This window comes from Dipodomys merriami, unplaced genomic scaffold, assembly GCF_024711535.1.
Source record: "Dipodomys merriami isolate MVZ:Mamm:240054 unplaced genomic scaffold, mDipMer1.0.p SCAF_3, whole genome shotgun sequence".
In the NCBI taxonomy this organism is placed as follows: Eukaryota; Metazoa; Chordata; class Mammalia; order Rodentia; family Heteromyidae; genus Dipodomys; species Dipodomys merriami.
Window position 1 is genome coordinate 89,524,438 of NW_027204492.1, and position 20,133 is coordinate 89,544,570.

A 20,133-nucleotide genomic window follows, 5' to 3' on the forward strand; every position below is an offset into this window, starting at 1 on the left:
TGTTGTGTCCTTAGTGTGTCATATCAAAGGGTTCATGAGGTCAGTATGTCTTATTACCAGTGAGGAACTTGGTCGCTTGTTTAAGGTGGTGTCTGTTAGGATTCTTTATTGTAAAGTTAGTATCTTTATTTCTCTAGTTAATAAGCAATACTTTGAGAGCCTACAAATTTTACTTTTTTTTCTGATGCTTTCACCTACCAATTGTAGCATTCAGGAGTAGAATATTCAAAATGGTTTTGGTTTGGGCTTTCTAGGCTGACACATACTGGTCAGATTTCATCTGAATTTTTATCTAGTAATTAAATGAAATAAATTTGTACTACAAACTTTTTAGGTAAGCTATTGGCTTTGAATTTGTGGCAGACTCTATATACTTACATACATATGTATGTACATATCTACAGATGCACACCTAGAAACTCTGTGGAGAAAAGCTTCGTTGTTATCTCAATTGGCCAGCAGAGAGAACTGCTTTTTACCTTTCTAACTTTGTGCACAGATTTCACGTGTAGGAGTTCTAAATTGCCTCCATGGCAGAGGCTTTGTTTCAAGTGCCAAAGTGAGTGTTAATATATCTAAGCTCTTACCATTAAGGGAGCCCCTCCTCTCTTCAGCTGCTACCTATTAATTGTACTTCTTCCTCTCTGGCTATCAGCTTCCTCTTTGCCTAGGTACCTGGGGACATTCTCTCTCTCTCTCTCTCTCTCTCTCTCTCTCTCTCTCTCTCTCTCTCTCTCTCTCTCTCTCTCTCTCTCTCTCTCTCTCTCTCTCGATTTAAGTTTTAATTATCACCTCCTCTACCATTTGGCCATGCAAAATATCTCTACTATGACACAAGACTACAATTATGTTGGAGAAATTACTAGACACATTACTATTAGTGAATGTCACATAATTATTAACATGCTGAAATGGATCTGGCTGTGATCGTATAGGCCTAGTTAAAATCAATTCCACTGTTTAAAAATCATAATCATTCTATTTTTAAAACATATCCATTCTTACAACTCTGAGTTTTATGGGATGTTAGAATTTTTTGGCCTTTTCACGTAAGTAAATCATATAATGCTGTGCCTAACAGATAATTCCTAATGTTTTTAAAGAGTGGAAAAATGACCAAGTCTTTTTCTGAAGTTTTATATATATACATATATATTTATATTGTTTATTTTATTTCTTTTTCCATAATTATATTCTTGTGGGAGTGGGTAAAGCATTAACAGTAAAACTACTATTTTATCCAGAATACAATGTGCTAATGGTCTGTTTTCTAAATGAAGTTCTGTGAATAAAAACAAGGGATATATGTAGCCACATTGTTAGTAACAAATGATTCAGTTAGTACCACCCATGCTTTTTTCTTTAATTAGATTCCAAATTTTGTTTTTTAACAATGGGAACAGTAAGTAACTGCTAATTTGTACTTCCTCTAAGGGAGAATTATTGTGTAAAAGTGAAAATATAAAATAAGAGAATACTTAAGGGCAGGAAGGTAAGGACATTTGGGACCACCATAGAACAGGTCCTGCCTGACTGCTTTTCATTCAAGTAAATTTTGTAACCCAACCATGAGTTGTTTACAGTGTGCCTTGTACATTCTATAGTTTTGAATCATGTGTATTTGCCATTCATTTAAAAAATGAACATTGAGTACCTGTTCTGTGGCAGGTCCCAGGGTGAATGACAGAGATTCAGAAACAAGTGAGCTGGCTTCAAGAGTTCCAGCCTGCCCTGTGGTATAGGACTATTTGTTCTGGCTTGCTTCCTCTGGTCACTCTCTTCCTACACCATTTTGCTGAGGGCCTCTCCTTTGTTGTTTAGTTTTGTCCTGTCTGCCCCAATTTGCACAGTCTAGGTCACCTTTCCATTCTTATGATGTTCCTGACCACCTCACTTCTGGTATCTCTACTATTGCATTTGCATTTATGCTTGGTACACTCAACCTATCTCTTTATTCCCACCTATATGTTAATTGAGGAAGCAAAGAATGAATGAATGAGTGATCAAAGATGGAATCCTTTGTTTGGACTCTGTTTTTACTCACTTAATAGTACCTGGTTAGTTGGGTATTCTTAGACATATTTTGCTCTTTTTGGAAGGACAAGTCATTGTGCCACTTATTAATAATTAGAAAAATAGCGAATAGTTATATTTTCTTTATGTGTGACAAGTGTTTTAGGAAATACCCATACATTATACCTTTTTATTTCACAAGACACTATTATATAAATTTAGCTTTATTAGAACCCATTTTTCAAATGAGTTATCTGAAAAACAGGAAGTTAAGGAAGCTACTCAGAATCAGGTATTAAATTGCAGATGTATGATTTGTACCAGGCAGTCTGTTTCATTAGACATAAAGATTTAGATTTAACCTAGCTAAGTTGACAGATTTCTCCACTTCTTTGTCTGTAGTGCACTGGTTCTTCTTCTGTGAAATTCAAATAATCCAAGAGGCTGCTAGGGGCATTAGATGAATTATCATATTCTAAACACCAAACCAAGAAATACTCAGGTTTAATTTACCTCCCCTTTCTACTGGCTACATGTAAGTTTTATATTATTGAGATAAAAAAGCATAAATGTACCCTTGGTACCAGCTGTCTCTCCAATCTTGAGACATGTGTTCTTCTTGAAATCATCTTGTGTTTTCTGGAAGGCTATCATCTGGTTTGCAGATATTTGTAAAGGTTTAAAAAAATAGACTATGGGGCTGGGAAAGTGGTAGAGTGCTTGCCTTGCATGCATGAGCCCCTCAGCACCACACAAGAGAAAAAGCTGGAAGTGGCACTCAAGGAGTGGCTCAATGAGTAGAGTGCTAGCCCTGAGCTGAAGAGCTGAGAGACATCGTCTAGGCCCAGAGTTCAGGACCTATGACTAACCAAAAAATAAATAGACTGTGTCAGCCACCATTTTTTCCATTTTTATATTTTCTTTTGATTTCATTATTTGTATATCATCATTTTAATATTTCAGAAATGAATTTCTGAAATAAGGAAAAATAGAAATAAATTTATTGCCTTACTGTCATATTTATTTTTATAGTAATGCAATTCTACACCATAAAACAGACATACAACTAATAAGAGCAAAAATAATTTAGTAAGAAAAAATAGTGGCTGACACACAATCTATGTTTTTGTCAGTGCTTTTTTTGTCAGTGCTAGGATGGAAGCCAGGACTTCATTCATGCTAGGCAAGTACACTGCTCTACCACTGAACTACACTCAAACCCAGCAGAATATATGCTACAGGCTCGAAAGCCATGAGCATTTACTCAACCACATAGATGGCTCTGAGCTTCCTAGAAGTCAGCACAAAATATGGCAGCATAATCACTTACAGGATACACGCTAGTCCTAAAGCAACAATAAACCAGTTGCTGAGGAAAAGAAATCCTAATTCAGAGTTCAAGAAATATAGCCTCTTCCAACTGCTCACAGAGAGCAACTTTTGGTAGGTGGATGGAAATCTCAGTTGCTCCATCCAGAGTCCCAGGATGAATTCCAACTTGCTGTTTCTAGCAGTAATTTTTTTAAAAAGAAAACTTGCGTCCATAAGGCTGTTCAATCAAAGTGGTTCTATGAAGGACCTCATGTGCCATAACTCAGGTGCCTAATTTTCTGAGTTCCAGTTTCACCCCATGAAGTGCCTCTTTCTGACCTCTGGTGAAGAAGAGTGGAAGAGGTAGGGCTTGGGAGAAAATTCAATTCTCCATCTCCCCAATTGTGTGTGTGTGTGTGTGTGTGTGTGTGTGTGTGTGTGTGTGTGTGTGTGTGTGTGTGCGCGCTCGCGCGCGTGTGCTGGTCCTGGAGTTTGACCTCAGGATCTGGACACTGTCTCTGAGCTTTTGTGCTCAAGGCTAGCACTCTACCACTTGAGTCACAGCTCTACCCTGGTTTTTTGGTGGTTAACTGGAGATCAGAGTCTCATAGACTTTCCTGCCAGGGCTGGCTTCAAAAGTTGATTTTCAGATCTCAGCCTTCTGACTAACAAAGATTATGGGCATAAGCCACTAGTGCCCAGCTTTTTTCCCAATTATAATGTGTAATAAACAGTCTCAAAATCTAAATGTTATGTCAAATAAGCATTTGCTTAGCTCTCAGGTCCATGGATTGATTGGCTGATTGGGTTAGGGGTCAGTGGATGTATTCCTCAACTTATTCTGTTCCAGAAAAATATCCCAGTGTATAAGAACCAATCTCAAGTTGCCATGAGACACAAGAAAAGTGGACAGATCCAGGATTGCACAATGCAATTGACTGGTGGTCTTATTTAAGGAATGCATTTTGGGTAGCAGAAAGACAGATTCCCCATAATTTGGACTAGAAGAATGGCGATTATATAGAGGTCAAGAAAAATGTGACTTCATCTAAGCCAGACATACCTGCTTTATCTAAAGCTTTATATTAAGGACATCAGGCATATTTGTTATGCTGTGGTCCAAGTTTTAAAGTGCCTCACACCAACTCTTACGATGTTTGTCTCCATAGGGAAAACAGACCAGGGTTACTCACATGTAGTCATGGTGGTTATGACTCAAAATGGCTACAGTCAGGTCAACCTGAATCCCTGCACTGTCTTCCTTCCCTAAGGAACCAGCAAGCTAACACAGATGTGCCATTCTTAGAGTAATGGGAAAAGTATAGTCGGGGAATGAGAAACAGGGAAGGCCTCTTGAAGCCAAGGCTCAGAACTGACATACTTTGACTTCTACATCCTTATATTGGCCAAAATAAACACCATGCCTGACCCCACTATTAGGAAGCAGGAAGAAATTGTGCTCCTTTAGAGGTTTGAATATCAGAATCACACAGGAAAGGGTGCAGAGAACATGAAGTATTCAGGGAAGTAGGGCAATAGATCACAGATGAGAGGAAATGATTCTGAGCAGAATTAATGCCCTACCCAGGCACAGACCCCTGATGCCACAATGCAGGCTTCATTTGACCTTGCAGCTGTCTGAAAATGAAATAGCAGTGGTTGTAGCTAGTCACTGTTGCAACAAATTAGCATCCTACGTAGTAGACCCTGAGAGGGACAATTCTTGGCTTGGGAAGGTATATGCATCAGACCTGCAAGGGGTGCTCATCTTCTCCTCTCTATACCCAGCAGTGAATTTGGCTAAGCTCTGAGGTGGCAGGAAAATTAGGTTTGTGTCTGACATCAGCTTTTATTTGATCTTAATTCACTCATGCTCAGTTTTCCTTTATTTTTGTTATAAGTAAAATATAAAACACTTAATAGATGAGCATATTTACTTTAATTATTTGATTCAGAGCCACATAGGCTTTATAGAGGAAACTATCAGCATCAAGATTTCTTCTATTACTTAAAAAACTGCTATATTTAGATTTGACGCTCTGTGGTTACACGCTAGGATTCATTACATGGATTTTAAGCACAGTGTGTTTAAAATAAAGAGCCAGGAACAAGTTTCATTATATTATCTGGACTGAAAATGATTTCTTACTGACATTGCACAGTTTAAAAAAGTTCCAGCCACTGTCAAAATGTAGTCAGATGGTTTGCCTAGGTTGTAGCTGTAACTTCTGATAAGTGATTTATTTCTCAGTCCAGGACTGCTCTCAACCAAACTTCATAGAAGTCCCCAAACAAATCCAAAAATAGATCATGATGAAAATTTAAGAAATTTTCCTTCTTCATCTTTGAACAAGGATGTAAACGATTTACTCACTATTGGACTTCATGTTCTTCTTTTCTGATTTGTGTCTTGGCCGAGGAGTCCCTAAAAGTACCCAAAAGAGCACAGGCACAACCACTAAGGGTTGTGCTGCCGATTGTGAATGACAGGCCTCTGGAGACATGGGACATGGAGATCCTCTTGGAACTCTTTGTCAATGCTTAGGTTATTAGTCTCTTTATTGTATTTATGTATTTACTTTATGTATGTATTTATATATATATTTAAAAATGAGAAATGTACTCATTACCTTGCTCATGTAACTGTAACCCCTCCTCTGTACAGTATTCTCACAACTTATTAAACTTATTTAAAAAATGCCAGTTCTGGGGCTTGAGTGCTGGGCCTGATGTTCTTGCTCAATATTTCAGCCCATGGCTGGTACTTTGCCAGTCTGTCATTTTGCTGATAAATTAGAGATAGAATCTCTCAGACTTTTTCTGCCTATGTTGGCTTTGAACCAATGTCTTCTAGGTTTCAAACTCCTGAGTAGCTAGAATTATAGGCATGAGTTACCAGTGCTTGGAAAGGTTTTTCACCTTTACTCTCCATTTATGCTCTGGTTTTCTTTCTAAATCTCCAAACCAAATGTGACTTCTTGGTCTTCAAATGAAAAGCTTGTCTTTCCTGCTTTCTTAAGTAAATGAACCTTCTTTTCATATTGACTTGGCTCCTAGAAGTGATTGAATTTCTCCTTTCCTTAACAATTCTCCACACTTACACATAAACACATGCACACACAAATATGTGTATACATCACATCTTTGACAGAGCCTGTGAGATTTGTGAACTGCCAGCCACACAGCAACACCCAGACGAACCTACTGACTTTTTTGTAAAGTTGCACAAACAGGAAAAACTTAAGTCTGGATTCTCATGCAGATTCCAAACATGGTTTATTGGATGGAAAAAATGGTTTTAGTTTGTTTATTCTTAGAAACTAGTTGTGTTATGACCATAAGAGAATGTATGTCTCAGCAAGCACTGACCATTTTTGAGAAGCAAACAGACCAAAATAGGGAACTACTTGTTCTAAAAACCTACAGAACACATTATTTTCTGAGTTAAAAGTTAACAGGAGATACTAACAGGAGACCAGACATGGAAAAAACTCAGTAGTAGTAAACTAGAGAACTATCTTCAGAAATACTTCCAGAACAAAATAAGAAAGGGGTTGAAGCAATGAGGAAGAAGAGAGCAGAAATGGTGGTAGAGAGGGAACTGAAGAAATACAACTAAAGTCAGAGATTTTCTAAAAAAAAAAAAATCCTTGTTTTTTATTTATCTGTTTCTTTGGAAAGAGTGGTGGTCTGGATTGAGCCCAGAGTCTCTTTCATCTAAATGTGTGTTTTACCACAGAGCTACACTCAAAGCTCTTCACATAATCTTTTTCTAAACTTAAAAAAGCATCTAGAAATTGAGAGAATTCATTTTTCCAAACAAAAATATATGGAAAGAGATGACTAAATACACCTTGGTAAAAATTAAAAAAGAGCTATCAAAGAAACCATTATTATAAACATCAAAGAAAAGTGGACACACACACACACACACACACACACACACACACACACACACACACACACACACACACACACACACACACACAAACTTTAAAAATATACTAGCAGCAGCACTAGCAGCAGCACCAGTGACCTGTAAACCCAAAGCGGCCTCAGGTAATGCAAGGAAGAACTGGATCAAATTTTCAGTGCTTTGAGGGTAAACAAACTGGGGATGAGTTGTTTTTTTGTACATGGGTCATTGGAAATGCTTTCAAATCTGCAAAAAAACTTAAAATATATTTTTTTTGTAAATTGCTCAAAGAAACACATTACTTTAGTACATTGATGCAAAGCATGGTAGAGCGCTTGCCTTGCATGCCTGAGGCCCTGGGTTCGATTCCTCAGCACCACATAAGAAAAAAGCCGGAAGTGGTGCTGTGGCTCAAGTGGTAGAGTGCTAGCCTTGAGCTGAATAGCTGAGGGACAGCGCCCAGGCCCAGAGTTCAGGCTCCACAAACGGACCCCCCCCAAAAAAAAGAATTAAAACCATAATTACCATTACGATTGGTTTCATATATGAACATACATATACATACTTATATATGTAAATTTAAAGCAAAACCACTTCACAAAAAGGTAAATGAGGCCAGGTGCAGTGATGCTACCAGTAAGCCAACTCCCCTCAGCTCCTCTTTTTAAAATATTGTTTTTATATATTATCCAAATTCTCTATAATTAAAAATGAATTACTTTTATTAAGAACAATAAGTTTTCCATTTTGCTGGACATTGATGAAAGTGAACCACGCAACTCATGGATGGAGATGGGAGGGAGGGAATGGAGATAATGAGGGAACAGATGATGCTATGCAAAAGGAAATTTACTCATTACCTGTTGTATATAAAGGTAACCCCACTGTATATATCACCTCTAAAACAACAATAAAGTAATTAAAATAAAATAAAAAACAAAAAACAGTGAGTTATCCATTTTAAAGTGTCATTAAAATGAGTGAAGAATCTGATAGAAATTTTTGAGTTTCGAACTTGATTATAAGCACCCAATGGTGCACACTCCCATCTTGCATTCAGTCTATGTGTGACCTAAGAACCAGTGGGTTTATGTGGGATTATTCTACATGTAAGATTCTCTAATGGTTTCAGAACTCAGTATGATCTTATAAGCCTCAAAAACATCTGGCAGCCAAATAAGAAAGTTAAAAACAGAAAGTTACAAAGACAAATGTAATGGCAATTGTGAGTGAGAGGCAAGAGGGTTGTAAATTCAAGGCCTGCCTGGAATCCATAGTGAGACCCTGTCTTAATAAAAGTTCTACCAACAGCCCTGAGCACAGGATAGGTATTAGTAAAAAATAATGTTATATAAAATGAAGAACTCTATTTAAAATGAGATACATTTTTGCTCCTTTCTCCCAACATTGCCAACTTGTTATTGAGACATTTGCTTAACCCCCTCCAAAAATATTGATAAAATTTAAGAAACAAAAACACTCACTGGTATTTGAGCTTTTTAAAATGCATGTTACCTCAAGTTTAACGGATGTCTAAAATTATACTACTATGAGGAGTAGACTATTAATAATGTACAGAAATTGCTCTTACCTGCATAAGAAAATCTTTCTGTTTGACTAGACTCAAATAGCCCAAAATCGAGTGCAACAGGCCATTCTGAATTTCAAGCTAAGTGAATTGAAATGACTATGTACCTTGTACTACATGTCAAAATCAGAAAAAAAATAGTATTTGATGCAAATTGAAGGTTAGAGTAGTAATAAAAAGAAAACAAGATATCCTTTACATTTAATTTGGAAAAAATAGGGTCAATGGCTTTCAATGCTGATGTACTTCTCTTTTAGAAAATATATCAAAAAACCAATTTACAAAGCAGATGAATTCAGCAGTAATTATACTGTCATAAGATTCTTTCATTTCAAAAGAATTTATTTTTAGGGTTCAGTGTGCTGATTTGTCATCAGGAACTTGAGAGAAACGAGAGGAATTTACAGCTAAGATGTTCGTACCATTGCCAATTAAAAATGACCAAAATGAAGATAATGTATTTTTCTGTGTAACTGAGTATGAAAGAGGGCATTTGCTTTGATTTCTAAAAATGGAGTGTTTGTGGAACTTTTGAGATCTATCCAGTTTATAAAGAAGACTCACCTGGAGCTTGTTTTTTTTTTTTTTTAAATCACTTCAGACTTACTCCTGAATAGGACTTTTGAAAATAAGTAGACCATTTTCCTTTTACATTCTGTAGAGAAAATTTAAGGTTTCTTAGTCATTAAATACATGTCCAATTCCTCCAAGGTAAACTGAAAAGAAGCCACTCTTTAAACTCTTTATTTATTTATATTTTTTGCTGCAAAAAGCTTTATTTTCATTTGATACAAGGCTGGGGATGGGCTCCAGGATGGTTAGTTAGGAAGTTTCCCAATGGCTAGAGGCAGAAGCCCGGGCGGAAACCCTGATATCTGGCAAGGCAGAGTTGGCCCTCAAAGGCTGCTGGACTCTCGTGTTTTCTAGTCGTGCTTGAGGGTGAGGCGTTCGAAGAGATACTCGCCTATTCCTGCCTGAGGGGCCGCCAGCCTGTGGAGGTTGGTTAAGTGGTCGCCCATCTTCTTGATGAGCTTCACCTCTTCATCCAGGAAATGGTTCTCCAGGAAGTCACAGAGATGGGAGTCTGTGCAAGCAGAACCCATGGCATGAAGATCCAAAATGGCTTGGTTTAGGTTCTTCTCCAGGGCGAGGGCGGCTTCCATGCCCTCCACGGTTTTACCCCACTCATCCTGAGAAGGTTTCTGCACGTCCTGGAACAGCGTGCGGCCGCCACGCTGGTTCTGCATCTTCAGAAGGCGCTGGGCGCCCTCACGCTTCTTCTCCGTCAACTCGCAGAAGAAATGGCCCACGCCCTCCAGAGCCACATCGTCGCGATCGAAATAGAAGCCCAGAGAGAGGTAGGTGTAGGAGGCCTGCAAATGCAAGTTGACCAGGCGGTTGACAGCAGCCTCCACCTCGGTGGAATAATTCTGACAAATCTGGGAGGTCATGGCTGGTCATGGATACAGAGCTAACCACAGAAAAACACGGCGTTGGTTGGTCCTGGAAGCAGGCGATGGGCGAGAAGATCAGGGTCAGAGGAGGTGAATGAAGAGGCAGTTGGTGGTGGAAAGGAGGAGTCCCGGGGTCCGTTCCGTCTGAACACTGTTGAAGCAAGACACAGATCCACGGGACTGGCGCGCACTTCTGCTTCTTTAAAGTCTTTAAAACAACTTGATATGATCTCCCTTGTGAGATGACGAAAATAAAAACTGCTCTCATTTATTGAGTATTCGTAGTTCCAGGCACTATACTGAATGCTTTTCATAGCCTTAGTTTTTCATCTATTCGGCAAACTTTTATTCAGCTTGCTTTGTTCTAGAGACTACACTATTTATGGTATTACAGTGAACAAAATAGGACAACTCAGCCTTACCCTAAGTAGAAGTTTCTTCTGGGGATGGGGGAACATGAAGATGATGTGTAAAATAAGGAATTTTCTAGTAAATTATGATGAATGTCATTGAAGAAAAGAAAGCAGGAGAGGAGTAACAGTTATAGAAACAGGGCTCATACTTTTAACAAGACTAGTTAGGGAAGACCTTAATGGAGAAACCGATATATAAGCAGAAAAGATGCCCTATAGCAGATAGAGGTCTGTACTATGTACCTTTGTTGAAGAAGACAAATCTAAATAGTAGAAACAGCAAGTGTAAAGGCTGTGAGGTGAAACATAATTTGACCTGTTTGAGGGGAGCAAGAAGTGCAGTAAGGCTACTAAAGAGTGAAAGATGGGTCATAGAGGATGGACATTTTTTTCAATCTTGTAAAAAAATAATTTATAATATTAACTAAGCATATGTTATAAGATTATCTAATAATTTTACAATATAATAAATGTATAATATACTATATAAATTTACCAATGTGAGGTAATGTTGGACAAAGACAAAGTAATAACACTGGAATCTTTAACATTAATATTATTCAGTGAGCAAAAGATCAGTACTTTTTTGTGGTACTGGGTTTGAACTCATGGCCTTGCACTTGCTAGGCAGGTGTTATACCACCAAGCCATAGTCCCACCCCTTTTTACATGCATAATTTCTTTTTTGGAGGACAGATTGGATTTGAATTTGTTGTTTGCTAGGTAAGTAGTCTCTAACACTTGAGCCACACCTTCAGCCTGGATCAGTGTAATTTGTAGCTTATTTTAAAGTATAACTTCATTCATCCTAAGAGATTAGACAAGAAGATATATGTTAACGGCAGATCTTATTATTTACTCTCAAGGGCTATGCTTGATAGAACTTGGACTTTTGTTTTTATTCTGCTAAGCAAAGTGGAGTATGCAGAAAAATTTGTGGTTCTTCAGTAGATTAAACAGAATTACCAAATAACCCCACAATTTCACTCTTCAGTATGTGTGTGTGTGAGAGACAGAGTGTGCCTACACACAGATACCCCAAAGAATTGAAAACAGGCATTCAACAAAAACCTTGTACACAAATCATAGCAACACAATTCACAATAGTCAAAAGGCAATATAACCAAGATGTCTTTCTGCACAGATGTGTAAGTAATATGTGATATAGTCATTCAAAGTAACATTAATCTGACATAAAAGGAACAAACAAGATACTTATACATGTCACAAAATAGCTGTATGTTGAAAGCATTGTGTTAACAGAAAGAAGTTAGTTAGACCACATATGATTCCATTTATCTAAAATTCCAAGAATTTTCAAATCATCAGAGATAGCAGTGGAGAGGACTGGGGGAAGGAAGGAAAGGAACTGCTTAGTGGGCATGACATTTCTTTAGACTGATGGAATGCTTTGGAACTAGATAAAGGTAGTGTTTTCACAATACTGCCAGTGTCACAAATGGTAAATTTCATGCTATGTATATTTCACTACAATTTTAAAAAATGACGTATAGGGCTGGGAATGTGGCTTAGTGGTAGAGTGCTTGCCTACTGTGCATGAAGCCCTGGGTTCAATTCCTCAGTACCACATACACAGAAAAAAAAACAAGCTGGAACTGGTGATGTGGCTCAAGTGGTAGAGTGCTAGCCTTGAGCAAAAGAAGCTTAGGCACAGTACCCAGACCCTGAGTTCAAGTCCCATGACTGACAAAAAAGAGGTATATTACTGCTGAAAAGATTGCCAATTCTTTGTGAAGCCCAATAAGATCTGACAGGGAATAGTAAGTCCTCAAGAAGAAAATCATGGCAAATTCAGGGCAAAGTAGCAACAGCCATTTGAGGGCTGCAAGGTAAGGATTAGATGTGCCAGTTGAGGTCATGCCTTGTAAGCAGTATTGTGACACTTCTGGTGTCCCCATGACTGGTGACAGTTTTCAGTGGGACATGGCTTGTTTGAAGGTCTCGTGTTAAACTGTGTAATGCTGTTGAATACAGAACTGTTTTTCCCCTTAAAAATGTATAGAAACACAGCAGATACAAATTTTAACTGCACTGATGCAAGCATATTATCAGTTTACCCGATGAAAAGGTAGGATCTGGTGGTGCTATTATAAATTTAAAGTTGTACAGAAAGTTCCTAGTTATTGATGCACATGTTTTTTTCATATATATTTTTATTAAAAATACTGTACAGAGGGGTTACTGTTACATGAGTAGGATAATGAGTGCATTTCCTATCGAGCATTGTTACCTCCTCCTTTGTTTTTCTCCTACCATCCCTTCCTCCCTACCTCCCCATCTCCTCCCTCCCACCCCAAATTGTAAAGTGAAATTGTAAAGTTCATGTTCAACATAGCATCTTGAACATCTCACTGTTACAATGGGTCATCCTGAATCCTTATTTCAGCATTTTGTTATATCCATCCCCCTCCCCCAATTATAAAAATGTATATACAAGATGCAGGACACCGGAATCCAATACAGTGAAAACAGGGGTTACACCATGGGGGAAGAACATACAAAAGAAACAAAAGAATCACATAGTACATTAAAAGTACATTAAAAACAATAGCAAGAAAGAAAAAAACCCACTTGTGTCCCTATCTTGGGGTTCATTTCACTTAACATCATCTTCTATGGTCATATGTACATAGCTTTTGACCTTTTCTGCTTGTCCTAGACATGTACTAGTTATTGCAAATAAGGGAAACCATGGGACCTATGTTTCTTTAGGCCTGGCTTACTTGACTTAGTATATTTTTCCCCAAGTCTTTCCATTTCCTAACAAATGGGGCAATGTTGTTCTTTCTGATGGAGGCATAGAATTCCATTGTGTATATATACCACATTTTCTTGATCCATTCATCTACTGAGGGGCATCTGGGTTGGTTCCATATCTTAGTTATGGTGAATAATGCTGCGCTGAACATGGTTGTGATGCACATGTTTTTTATCCTCATCCTTGATAATGTGCCACATGCTCTGTTCACATTGATTGAAGATAAGAAGAAGCTTTCACGTGATTTTTCTTTGTGACTATGAAGTGTGACATTTGGTTATTAGAAAAACCCAGAAAAAGTACAAATAGGTTTCAGAAAAGAAATAAATCTCTGCAATTATGGGCATTACTGTCGATATTTTGGCCTAGATAATTCTGTTTCCTCCCTCCCCCTCCCTCCCTCCCTCCCTCCCTTCCCTTCCTCCCTCCTTCCCTCCTTCCCTCCTTCCCTCCTTCCCTCCTTCCCTCCTTCCCTCCTTCCCTCCTTCCTTTCTTCCTGTTTGATTTATTTTATGCCAGTGCTGGGGCTTACACTCAAGGACTTGGTGCTGTCCCTTAGGTTTTTCACTCTCTCTCTTGAGCCACAGCTCCACTTCTGGCTCTTTCCTGGTTAACTAGAGATAAGAGTTTCACAGCTTTTTTTTCTTCTAGGGCTTGCTTTGAATTGTGATCCTTACATCTCAGCCTCCTGAGAAGCTAGGATTACAGACTTGAGCCATCTGTATCAAGCTCTTTTTTGTATGACTATACATGTACTTGTATCTTGAGTTTCACTAGGATCAGCATAGCATGAATCTTTTTATACCAATAAATACAAATCTACATTAAAGTAATGATGGTAGGGTGTTCCATTTTATGCATAGTCTTAGCTGATTATTCCATGACAAATACTGAAAGCCTGGGGCTGTCCTTACAGTATGTACTGTGTGGTCAGTGCTCTGTCAGAGATGGTTACTCAAGCTTTTAAAAATTATGTTCTTTTTTTTTTTTGTGTGTGTGTGCTGGCTAATGATAGTCCTCAAAGCAGAGGTAATGAACAATCTCAGTACAATTTCTGTTGCTGTAACAAAATGCTAGAGATAGGTAGTTTACAAAGAATAGAAGTACCTTTGGCTCACTGTTTTGGAGGTTGGAAGTCAAAGAACATGATCCTGGCATCTGATGAGGGCCTTGTTGTTGCATCATAACATGTTGGACAGAGTAGGAACAGAGCAAGCTGCCTAGCTTAGGGCTCTCATTCTCCTTTTATAAAACCACTAAAACCACCATAATGTGGAGGTGTCCCACCTTGATGACCTCTTCTAATCCTAATTACCTCCCAAAGATCCCGCCTCTAAATACCATTAACATGAATTTTCCAACATGTGAATTTTTGGGGGGATATATTCCCACCATAGTATGGACAGCAAAGAGAAGAGAGATCTACAAAATAGTCAGCTCCAATCCCATGGCCCTTAAAGAGTTGTTTTTTTTTTTTTGCCAAGTCCCATGCCACCCAGTTATTCCATCTTCTTTCCCAGCAGAACAGGGGAACTAGAGAAGTATGTAGGAGCAGAGGATTTGAGGTCACACTATATAGCTTCACATTTTGGAGCTGGAAACCTAAGATGAATTACTAAACAGCTTTATGCCTCACTTTTTTTCATCTGTAAAATGAGGATAACAACAGTACCTATCTGCTAGGTCAGAAGAGATGTTCCAGGGCTGGGAAGTTGGCTCAGTGGTAGAGTACTTGCCTCACATGCATGAGGCCCTGGGTTCGATTCCTCAGCACCACATAAGCAGAAAAAAGCCGGAAGTGGCACTGTGGCTCAAGTGTTAGAGCGCTAGCCTTGAGCTGAAGAGCTGAGGGACAGTGCCCAGAGTTTACACTCCACGACCGGACCCTCCCTCCCCCGCAAAAAAAGAGATGTTCCATGTCAAAGGTACCTAGCAACACATGACTTTACATGTAGCTACTTCTCAGTAAATAGTAGAGTTTATTACTGATATTATTCATTTCAGTCAATTGGCCCTTCCACTCTTTTGATTTTGAGAGTACAGTTGAATGCTTGATGTAGTATAGACTCTGAAAAGTTCAAGTACCGAAGTGTCATTTTACAGTCTACAGAGTGAGCCTTTGTCAATATTACAGATTAATTATTTGACCTGACTTTCTGAAATTGTGCAGTTCTCTTAGTTTAAGTTAGCCTTCATTTCCCATTAAAAAACTAAAACCAAAGATGGGTTTTGGTGGCTCACATCCATAATCCTAGCTACTTAGGTGGCTGAGATATGAGGACTGAGGTTTGAAGTCAATCTGAGACATATCCTCAAGACTTATCTCTGATTAACCAGCAAAAAACCAGAAATGGATGTATGGCTCAAGTAGTGGAGTACCAGGCTTGAGGAAAAATGCCAAGTGAGAGTGTGAAGACTAGAGTTCAAGCCCCAGTTCTGGCACAACACAGAACAGCAACAATGAAAAAATTGTAAACTAAAACCCAAACCTGAACGTTGAAAAATAAGAAAAGTAGATATTGGCAAAAATGTAATCCCTATGGATAGGATAACATCACAGAATTTCCTAGATGCTCTCCTGAGTAAACTAGAATGATTAAATATGTTAATGAATTATCAAAAAGAAGTAAAACCATTCTTCTTAGAAGACTGGTCAATAATACAAGAGCAAATAAAATATTATTTTTCCCTTGCTTATTTTTGAGTCTTGGAAACAGAAATATTTCTGGTTAAGTAGATTTTTTGGTGGGACCTTATTCATTTAAGCACTATAGTGTTTTGTGTTTTTATCATTTCAATGTAATTCTGCCTAATGCATGCTGTATAATCTATAATATTCATACAGTAAATATATTAGAAGCAATACAGCCAATGTTTTAGTCTTTGGGTCCTCTCAATACGTTGCTGTTACCACTTTTTTAAGCTTTGCCAAATAATCACAAAGCTATTTGTCTCCTGGAAACTCAGATAGTTACAGTTCCAGATAGCCCTTTTAACATTTCTCTTTATTTATTGCTCATTGCCAGGCTGTATCAGTTTTTATTCTTTGTGTGTGTAAGTGTGTCATGGAGCAGAGCTTGAACTCTGGGCACTGTCCCTGAGCTTTTTTGCTCAAGGCTAGCAGTCTACCGCTTTGTGCCATAGTTCCACTTCTGGCTTTCTAGTAGTTAACTAGGAGTCTCATAGTAGTTAACTAGGAGTCTCATAGAATTTCCTGCCCAGGCTGGCTTCAAACCACATTCCTCAGATCTCAGCCTCTCCTGAGTAGCTAGGATTACAGGTGTAAACCACCAATGCCCAGATCAGTTTTTACTTTATCTTTTGTCAGTGTGGAGCTTGAACTCTGGGCCTGGGTACTGTCCCTCAGTTTTTCAGCTCAAGGAGAGTGCTCTACCGCTTGAGCCACAGTGTCACTTCCAGTTTTCTGGTGGTTAATTGGAGATAAGCGTCTCTTGGACTTTCCTGCCCAGGCTGGCCTTGAACTGTGATCTTCAGATCTCAGCCTCCTGGGTAGCTAGGATTATAGGCTTGAGCCACCAGCACCCAGACCAGTTTTTACTTTTTAAAATTTATTTTTAATATGTTTTATATTGTAAAAATACTGTACAGAGGGGTTACAGTTACATAAGTATATGAGCAAGATAATGAGTACATTTCCTATCAAGCATTGTTACCTCCTCCTTTGTTTTACCCCTACCGTTCCTTCCCTCCTATCTCCACAACTTCATTCCCCACCCCTAAATTGTAAACTTCATTTTTCAACATAGTGTCATTGTTACAATGGGTCAATCTGTATCCCTATTTAAGCATTTTGTTTTTTCTCTTCCCCTTCTCTTCCCAAATTAGAGAAGTGTATATACAAGATGCAGGGCACCCACATCAAATACAGTGAAAACAGGGGTTATACCATGGGGGAGGAACATACAAAGAAACACAAAGATCACATGGTACATTATAAATACATTAGAAACAATAGCAAGAAAGAAAAAAAACTTGTGTCCCTATCTTGGGGTTCATTTCACTTGACATCATCTTATCTGGTCATATGTACATAGCTCTTGACCTTTTCTGCTTGTCCTAGACATATACTAGTTATTGCAAATAAGGGAAACCATGGGACCTATGTTTCTTTGGGCCTGGCTTTCTTCACTTAATATAATTTTTTCCCAAGTCTTTCCATTTCCTAACAAATGGGGCGATGCCATTCTTTCTGATGCAGGCATCAGTTTTTACTTTTGATTACAAAAGAGATCAGATTATTTTCCTATCTGCAAAACACCTTTGTAGATTATTGACTTACAAATTTGGGGTCCTTGGAAAATGGAAATCCATGTCAGCTATTATTTCCTGTAAGGAAGTCTAATAGATATTGAATAAAGCCATGTACTTAGTGACAAGTATTTTGATTACTCAAGGACTTTAACAGTTTACTTCCTGGTGGCATGCTGCTATCAAAGTGGGAGAAAAGCATTTCATTTATAAAATGGCATTAGTGCCTTCCTGCTGCTCTTTAAAGAATAGTAACCATGTATCCTCTATACAGTTGGCAAAAGTTCTATAAAATGGAATTTGGACATATTTTAGTAGAAGAAAGAGTAAAATATTCTTAGATGTTACTGTGTTTTTCCATTTTCTTTGCAGAGACATATTGATAGATATAACTACTGGGAAGCTTGTAGACCAGGAGATCATAACTGTTGCTCGTCACTACCGTTTGGCTTCTGCTGATGATACAGATTTGACTACGTTAATGTCCCAGGTCCATGAAAAGTTCAAGAAAAGTATGTTTGAGAATTTTGACAGGCTCTTAGCTACCTGTTTGTATGAAGATCGAGCAAAGTAAGCTTTTTTTTTTATTTTAATAGATCATTTAAGTTGATGTGAGCCTGAGTAATGAAAGGAATGCATATCATCCAAAAGGTCTAAAAGTAAACTGGCATATCTTATGATACTCAACTATTCAGCAAACACATTAGGAAATAAGAGAGGAATAGAACAGGCCCTATATCTTTAAAAGAATAGGCTGGGAGGTGAAGGGTAAACAAAGGAGGAGGCTGCAATGCTTGGTAAGAAATGTATGCATTATCCTGCCCATGTAATTGTAGCCCCTCTGTACAGTATGTTCTCAAATAAAATAAAATAATATTAAAAAAAAAAGAATAGGCTGCTCCTGGCATGTGAATTTGCTTCGATTAGCTTTCAACTGAAACATGCAGTGAAACAAGAGGTTAGGGAATTTTAATACTGAGATGCCATCTCACATTATTTCAGTACTACCTGGGACTTATAAATGTGATTTTGATAATACACAGAACAAGAAACTTGGAAACAAACAATCCACAGAAATTCTTAGAAATTGTTTCTTAAAAGTAATAAAGTGGTGAGCTAGGAATGTGGCTTAGTGGTAGAGTGTTTGCCTAGCATGCATGAAACCCTGGGTTCGATTTCTCAGTACCATATAAACAGAAAAAGCTGGAAGTGGTGCTGTGATTCAAGTGGTAGAGTGCTAGCCTTGAGCAAAAGAAGCTCAGGGACAGTGCCAAACCCCTAAGATCAAGCCCCAGGACTGGCACACACACACAAAAGTAATGAATGAAAATATAATTATTTGTAACACATGGTTAGTTTGTATAAAGTCTTATTAGATAATAGTTACATACAGCTTGATACAGTGGTTTTGGTATATGCCACCTAATAGAATGTAAGGAAAATCCATCAATTCAATAGGAATTTATTGATTTCTTTTGCTGTTGGAAATTTTAGTTCTCACACCAGCTTCTATTTTCTTAATTTTAATTTAATTTTTATTATCATGAAATAGTTGTACTAAGGGGTTTGAATTCAACGTGTCAGTTTCTGAGTACAGTGCATCTTAATCAGTGTCAACTCTAGCTTTTAACCTTATTACTGTATACCATTGCCCCTTTCTTCCCTGTGATTCCTTTGCTTATCCTTAGACTTTACATCTGTATCCAGGTGGCCAGGTCATGCCTTAAATATCTTTAACAAATCATAGTTTACCTTAAAAGGGCACGTGATTATTTTTCGAATTCATAATACATCTTTATTGAGTTATTATGACATTTGAATTTTTCTTTGACTCTTTAAACTTCCTTGTTGCCTACTGGAGAATATGTGGCCTGAGCTTTGCATAACCTTGGCTGTGTCTTCTACCAGGGTGAGAGATATGATCCTCCCTCACTAAAGAAATACTTCTGGAGAGTATTAGGGCTGCTTGATAAGACAGCCTGGGGCTCATCTAGATCTAATAAGCTTTGATTGTAAACAACATTCTCATTGCAAAGAAAAGAGGCCAATTTGTTTCCTTTGGGTTACAATTTTGTGTAGTATCTCAAAGAACATTGGCTGAGTATTTGACAAGCATTTCTAGGCTGCCAACAGGCTGGGGAAAATGAATGTTGGGCCTCCTCTAGAGAAAATGATTTGCATCTCACAAAATTGAAGGGAATGTTAAGGCCCCAGTTGGGTTGGGGTCCAAGAAAAAGACCTAAAAACACCCCCAAGTCATATTATACTTGTGTTGGATGCTCTAAATGCCTGTCAAATTTAAAAGATGTTTTCAAATATCAGCACCATTTTTGACTAGTGGTCAAGAATGCATATCGATTACTGAGAGCAACACTCATGGATACAGCCTA

The 20,133-nt window shown here is 38.1% G+C and overlaps 1 protein-coding gene across 3 annotated transcripts in view; it reads left to right on the top strand.

The window, feature by feature from the left end:
* The window catches only part of Efhc2 (EF-hand domain containing 2), a 198,535-nt gene that overhangs the window by 152,261 nt on the left and 26,141 nt on the right, over window positions 1–20,133 (top strand). For all 3 annotated transcript variants that reach the window (XM_070039203.1, XM_070039204.1, XM_070039202.1), the window contains one exon: window positions 18,116–18,313. In XM_070039203.1, coding sequence (XP_069895304.1) covers window positions 18,116–18,313 — 198 coding nt within the window. The remainder of the gene's footprint in view (window positions 1–18,115; window positions 18,314–20,133) is intronic.